At 35.7% G+C, this 7,452-nt stretch overlaps 2 protein-coding genes across 2 annotated transcripts; both read left to right on the top strand.

Moving 5' to 3' along the window:
- Positions 1–238: 238 nt before the first annotated feature.
- On the top strand, positions 239–5,995 carry LOC102611293 (glutamyl-tRNA(Gln) amidotransferase subunit B, chloroplastic/mitochondrial). The gene is made up of 9 exons (XM_052441250.1): positions 239–400; positions 892–1,569; positions 1,934–2,162; positions 2,676–2,816; positions 2,926–3,129; positions 3,647–3,844; positions 4,550–4,618; positions 4,925–5,041; positions 5,537–5,995. Exons 2-9 carry the CDS (start codon positions 941–943, stop codon positions 5,615–5,617), a joined length of 1,668 nt encoding a protein of 555 aa, XP_052297210.1. The 5' UTR covers positions 239–400; positions 892–940; the 3' UTR covers positions 5,618–5,995.
- Positions 5,996–6,098: 103 nt separating this feature from the next.
- LOC102622579 (hypothetical protein) lies at positions 6,099–7,449 on the top strand. The gene is made up of 2 exons (XM_006480203.4): positions 6,099–6,971; positions 7,118–7,449. The coding sequence occupies exons 1-2, from the start codon at positions 6,535–6,537 to the stop codon at positions 7,281–7,283; spliced, it is 603 nt and encodes a 200-aa protein (XP_006480266.1). The 5' UTR covers positions 6,099–6,534; the 3' UTR covers positions 7,284–7,449.
- Positions 7,450–7,452: the final 3 nt, after the last annotated feature.

The raw sequence follows: 7,452 nt of genomic DNA, 5'->3' as shown, positions 1-7,452 counted from the left end.
TTTATAAAATAATCGTCTCATATGGCCTTCGTATATAACAGGGCACTAGACGACTACCTAAATTATCTAGAGGTGGAACCGTTGTTGGGCCCCAATGCTGAAGTATGGAGACAATTCTACACAAGTTTCTCTCGTGTACAAATGAAATAGTCCTCGTACATTGTGATATATGTCTAGATCTTAATAATTAAAAAAGAAAAATAAGCGGAATCTTGATACAATAAATGACCATATGTATCTTTATTTGTGATTTCATCACAAATCAGGGATCCTTCTGTTATTATTACCTTTTATCAATTTTATCTTACCCCTCTTTAGCTTCTCATGGTTATCAATTATGTATGACTGTTGGAAGGCTGTTAAGCCTCCCTTCGTTTGAGTCAATTCGCTGCTCAAGCAGGTAACATATTCATTACTTCTCTTTTCTACTTACATATTTTCATTCTGCAAATTCACAAGCTTTCTTCTTTCTAATTCCAATTCCATTTTTGTTTATATTGTATCATTTTGTTATATTGTAAGTTGTAACACAAACAAATTTTGCTTGTTTTCTTTATTAAAAAAAACAATTGATTGTTTTAGTTTTTCACTTGAATTCACACTTTTTCCCCCTTTGTGTGCTTACGGTTCAAAATTATTCCTTTATATATGTATGTCAGAGCTCGCAAGTCAGAGCTCGCAAGCACAAACTTTCTGGGTTTACTTCAAAATGTCTCATTTGTATGATTTTAATTGGTTTTCAAGTTTTAGGCATGAAAATATCATCTGGGTTTACTACTTTTCACTCGCATTGATTAAACTTTATGTAGTTTTGTGGTTTTGTTTACATGTTTTATGGTTTCTCCATTGTATTATTAGCTTGCTGATGGCATTTTTTTTTATGCTATGCAGAGCAGCCTTCTATTGTCTGATTTTTTATTTGGAGTGAATTATCGATAACATGGCTTCCTTCTTGTTTAGAACCATACAAAGCCACTCTTTCTTGCTATGCCCGACTACATTACTTAGAAGAAACAATGGCGCTTTTTATTGTTCAATGAAAAGCACACATACCCAAACAGCCACGCAAGAAAAACAACAACCACCCCCAAAAATCAAAAGTTCCCCACAAGGTAACCAGGCCAAAACCAGAACACTTGATAGAATCAGTAAAGAATATGAAGCGATTATTGGTATAGAAACCCATGTCCAACTCTCCACACTCACCAAGGCCTTTTGTACTTGCCCTTACAATTATGGCGCGCAACCAAACACTAGTGTCTGCCCCATTTGCATGGGTTTGCCCGGCGCCTTGCCGGTAGTCAACTCGAAAGTGGTTGAGTTTGCAGTGAAATTAGGCCTTGCTTTGAATTGCAAGTTGTCTTTCAACTCAAAGTTTGATAGGAAGCAGTACTTTTATCCAGATCTTCCAAAGGGTTACCAAATATCTCAGTTTGATATCCCAATTGCCACCGGTGGTTACTTAGATGTGGATCTTCCCGTTGAGTATGGTGGTGGACATAGGAGGTTTGGCATTACTAGAGTTCACATGGAAGAAGATGCAGGGAAGCTTCTTCATGCTGACGATGGAGAATACTCACAGGAAATTACTTTTCCCATCATGTTACATTGGTTTTCAGCTCTGCTTACGTTGCTGTATCTGTATTTATTTATTTTTTGAATCTTTTTCTGAGCTGCTATTTGTTTCTTCCCTCATGTTATTGCTATTATAGTTGATTCTGAAACATTGTGTACTATTTGTATGATATATTAATTGAAAGTCATAAATGCACTTGTTCAGTGATAAAGCATTTTAATTCTGTCTAGATGCTTTTATCAATAGCTGTTAAATAAAAGTTGGCGGTTTCTGTCAGTTTGTTTTTCCCTCGTACCAAGGCATAACAATGTAGGGCTTAAATAGATAACCATTGTTACATCATGGCCTTGTTGACACTGTTAGTTATGCCCTGCAGGTTGATTTAAATAGAGCTGGGGTGCCATTGCTCGAGATTGTTTCAGAACCTGATATGAGAACTGGGCTTGAAGCTGCAGAATATGCTGCTGAATTACAAAGGTTGGTTCGGTATTTGGGAGTGAGCAATGGCAATATGCAAGAAGGTTCACTCCGCTGCGATGTAAATGTCTCAATTCGACCTGTTGGGCAATCAAAATTTGGAACAAAGGTTAATAAGTTCCCTTTTTACTTGCACTTCAGTTTATTATGGACAAACTAATTATGATCCAGTGCTTTCTGTCAGTTTTTTGAAAATAAGAAATTGAACATGTGAAATGCTTTGAGTAAATATTATGAGATGTATGAATGTATGATTGAGAAATCTTACATTGATATGGAATTTTTTTTTTTATATGATGATTTACATATACCTGTTCTTTCTATTTAAGATTTCATGAATGTTATGGAAAAATATTCTCACTGTGATAAATTATAGGTTGTATAAGATCTTCACAAATTCAGTTTTAGTTTTTTTTTTTTTAATTTTTTTTCCCAAACGTTTAGATACTACTTAGCCAACTTTTTAAGGAAAATAACATAAGTGATCTGAACTTCAAAGTGGAAGTAGTCATTATATTGAAGTTCTGTTTTTAATCTATGATCTGTTGTACTACTAATATGAAAAACACAGTATGTGTACATTTTGGCTACTGAAAAATTTGACTATGTTATGCACTTGCAGGTTGAGATAAAGAATTTGAACTCATTTTCGTCGATTAACAGGGCCATTGATTTTGAGATAGCACGGCAGGCACTTCTCTATAGCCAAGGCAAAGCTGATCAAATTGTTCAGGAAACTCGTCTTTGGGAAGAAGGCTCTCAGGTTATAATTATTGCATCTTATTTCACTATAATGATACCTTTAAATAATAAGGTTCATTTTCCCACTTCATGACTACTTAGATGCTCTGTAAACCTCTTACACTGTTTAGAAAACTGTTACGATGAGGAAAAAGGAAGGTCTTGCTGATTACCGTTACTTCCCAGAGCCTGATCTTCCAGAAGTTATTCTAAATAAGGAATATGTTGATAGCATTCAGAGCTCTTTGCCAGAACTTCCAGAAATGAAGCGACGGAGATATGAGGAAATGGGCTTAAGCATGCAGGATGTCCTTTTCCTTGCAAATGACATAAATGTAAGTTTGAACCGCGGTCTTGTTTGATTATCCTTTAGCTAAAATGGATTTTATTGCTGCCATTGGCATCAGGAAATTCAATGGTTCATGCATTTGGCAATACAACTACAAAGAGGAAAATGTACCATTTTTATTGCTCTCTTTAATTAGAATGATGATTTATACGTTGTAACCTATGTTTGTTCTTTATGTTCCTATGAAATGAATTTTTCCTCTATTCTTCATGAAATATTAACTGTACTAGATTTTCTCTTTATTCAGCAATTATACGTGGTGAGTTTTGAGGGCCCAGCGTGTGCCTGATTATCTCTTACTTGAAATGCGTGTGCTTAAATTATTTAAGTCTGTGGCTGTGCTTGGAGATGTTATCTGATAAATTTTACTTCTAGAAAGGCCTGAATGTGTAATCTGCAAATTTCTTCTCATTAACAGTATATTGGGTAATTTTATTGCTTCATATGCTTTTCATAATGGCTGACCAAAGATTGTTTTTCCGTTTTCTGAATGAATGTTTCAGGTTGCACGGTTTTTTGATGCAACCATTGGAAAAGGTGCTGATGTGAAGCTGGCTGCCAATTGGATAATGGGTGACATTGCTGCCCACATGAAAAATGAAAAATTGACTATAAATGAGATCAAACTTAGTGCTGCAGAGCTCGCTGAGCTGATAGCTTCTATAAAAGGAGCAACTATTAGTGGGAAGATTGGAAAAGAGGTAAAAGCTTGCTTCTGTTGCTGTTGCTATTTATACTTAAACTTCTTTTGTAACGTAGTATTTTATCTGATCACTTTGATTGAAGGTTGTCCTTTAGGCTTTAGGTATTATTGTCTGAAGTCCAATGTGTTTAATCCCTATCGATGCTTTATTTTCATTCTTTGTTCTCTGGTTCGATTGTGGTAGCTAAATGAGCTTTTGAAACTTAAATTTCATGCTCTTTATTTTCATTTTCAGCTGTCACATTTGTGTGAAAGTTTCACTGGCTACTTTTCCTCCACTCCCTTCCCTCACGTTTGTTCAATCATGGAAGAATAATCAGTGGATAAAGCACATTAAATTGGGAGCTTTTTAGTTTATGATTGTAATAGCATTTTGCCGTAGAAGTACTAAACTACTAATTGTTATAAATTGTTAAAATAGCCATTCGGCTACTGTCTCCAACACCAGGTTTTAGACTTTCCATCTCTATATCTGATGATACAAAATGAGTTATATGGGGTATTTGGACCTTATGATGGTTTATGTACTGGCCTAAGGTTAATTATTGTCTCTGGGAAGGGAAGTTCGGTAAGTGAAATTCTTCTTTTCCATTTGTTACTGTGTTAGTTTAAGTGCTAAAAGTGAGAAATACCTTTATAATTAATTACTACCAATTTTTTCCCTGGATATATGGTTATTTATTTTCTGCCATGCTATTTGCAGATACTGTTTGAGTTGATGGCCAAAGGTGGAACTGTCAATGGCATTATTAAAGAGAAGGATCTGGTTCAGGCAAGTTATACACTTTTATGCTAGAGCTTGTTTAAGCATAATAATTAAAATTGGTTAAGCAGGTCGCTCCATATTTGAACTGGTTCATTTAAATAATGGAAAAACCTGAATGATTTAAAGAGGCCATTTCTTTTAATTTTATGCATCTAAAAGTTGGAGCATCTTCATTAACTTATGTGATATGCAAGTGATGGTTTCTACTGTAAATTCGAAAAAGAAAAAATTTAAAAGATGATCAACATGGCAGGCACATTATGACTTGTAGGGATATGGGTGCAAAGTTCTCACAAGTTTTGAACATTGCAGATAGTAGATCCATCTGAGATTGAAAAAATGGTAGATAAAGTGTTCTCAGAGAATCCAAAGCAGCTGGAGCAATACCGAGGGGGCAAAACTAAGCTACAAGGTTTTTTTGCTGGTCAGGTATGACAAGTGTTGCAATTTTGATATTGGCCATTTTATTAATCTAGAATATACACATTAGAGCTCTCTGTTCATCTTATCACGAGCTCACTCTTATTTTGGTAACTCATTCAAATTTCAAGATGGGCCATACATTACAATATTATGATTTATAAAGGATCTTGCATATTAAATTATTCTTGTGAAGATTACATGCATTCACAAAAAGCAGCTAGCAATTCTGAACTAAACTTCAATTGACCAAAAATTTGGGCATTTTTTAGTTCACCTTCTTTACACTGAAATTTGTCTGAAAATCTTTAAAAATAAATGTTATGCTAATGTGTATTTAATGGTTTATTGTCAAATTTTTCTAAAATATAGGAGAGCTCGTTGCATGTACATTGAGTGCATTTTCATTGACTAACTCTTTTGTATGCATGCCTTTCCTTGATTATGTTTTTACGAGCTTTTCTGCTTGAGTGAGACAATCCTAAACATTATGGCTGCAAGCAGGTAATGAAAATATCAAAAGGCAAGGCAAATCCAGGGCTGCTGAACAAGATCCTTTTAGAGAAATTAAATGCGAAAAGCTGAATGTTTTGGTCAGACGGAATCTTGTGATAATGTGCCACTTCATATCGCATCGCATCATCAAATCTGATTTTCCTGGGTCTACCCACTTATCGAGTGATATTTGCCTACTCGAGGGTAGCCGCTGCTGCCTCTGTATCATAAAGAGTTTTGCATTATATTCTGTCTACATGAGTGGAATCTGGATTTTGTGTCTGCATGTTAGTTCAAGCTCCCTCCACTGACTGTTTACAAAGCTTGACAGCATCTTGTAGGTTTACTTGTACCATACACAATTGATTTGGCCAGATAGAGCTAGCAATTCTGTCATTCAACAGAAAGTTGTATTATATTCTTGTATGTTTCATTTCAATTATAATTAAGATTTAAATGATTAATAAATGGAATGTCCAATTTCTTATAAAAAATCTTGTATGGTTCCATATGATACGGTGATTTTGCTTGCTTTATGATTAGGCATTAGGAATAGGTTAGAAAAGTTTATCTGGGTATATACATATATTTTCTGCTCTATTTGGGTTGAAAATTCGATAGCTTTAATCATGATAAAACAGTATTAGATAATATATAATCAATTTTGTAGGAGAAAAGTAAAAAAAAAAAAAAAAGATCATTTGGCATGTAGCAAATTTAGATTGGCATTGACCAAGTCTCATGAAACCCACGTGTATTTCTCAAATTTAGCATATAACTCTCCATCCCAAATATAGCACAAACCCACAAATCTTTGTCTGTGAATCACAAAACGAAAGCTAACAATCTGTAAACAGTTTTAACTTCCCGGATAAACGCAAAACAAGATGAACATCTCATATTGCAAGCCAATTTTCCAACCCCAACTCAAAAACCTCTGTGCCTAGGTGGTGGCAGTTTCATCCGGTGGCAGCGGCCATTGGTGGTAGTAGCTGCCGCCGGCAGATATGGAAGCCGGAACCCCACAATCAAGGAAAGTAATGGTGATAGCAGATCCAACCCGGGAATCAGCTGGTGCACTGCAATATGCACTTTCCCATGTATTGCTCGAGGAGGATGAATTGGTTCTGCTTCATGTTGACACACCAAATTCCTGGAAAAATCCTTTTATTACCTTCCTCAGAAAACCGAGCAATTCTCAATATACCACCCCAGCTTCCTTGTCGTCCTCTTCTGAAGGAGCAGCTGCCCCAGGAGGAGAGGATTTTCTTGAAGAAATGAAGCAAGCATGTGAGGTTGCTAAACCAAAGCTGCGCGTGCACGTAGAAAAAGTGCATACGGAATCCGGTAACAAGGCTGCTATTATTCTTTCCCAGTCAACAGCGCATGGAGTTGATCTTCTTATTATAGGGCAGCGACGAAGTCTCTCCAATGCAATATTAGGGTGAGTTTGAGGAGCTATCTCCAAGTTCCTTGGGTTGCAAGTTATTTTAAACATGATTATTGCAAATGTTCAATTCACAAGACAATTGCGCATAAGTATCAGATTTCTCAATGCATAACCTGTTACTTATTTCCTGTTTGTAACAGATATAGACGGGCGGGAGGGTCGTTGAGAGGGTCAAAGGGGGTGGATACGGCAGAATATTTGATCCAGAATAGCAAGTGCAATTGCGTTGGAGTTCAGCGAAAAGGTCAAAATGCAGGATATCTTCTCAATACTAAAACCTACAGAAATTTCTGGCTCCTGGCATAAGATTAAGAACTCGAGAAGTTAATATCTTTGATATTAATTCTACTGTTAATTTGCTCTTTGTGCTTCATGATTTGTCAATTTTTTGGTCATGACAACATATGCAGAGCAATTTGTGATTGTCCTTTTCTCTTCAATTAGCTATAAAGTGTTTTCCCATTCATGTTTTTCT

Source organism: Citrus sinensis, chromosome 1 (assembly GCF_022201045.2).
Source record: "Citrus sinensis cultivar Valencia sweet orange chromosome 1, DVS_A1.0, whole genome shotgun sequence".
Taxonomy (NCBI): Eukaryota; Viridiplantae; Streptophyta; class Magnoliopsida; order Sapindales; family Rutaceae; genus Citrus; species Citrus sinensis.
The sequence above is the reverse complement of the archived record's forward strand: the minus strand, read 5'-3'. Positions and strand labels throughout refer to the sequence as shown.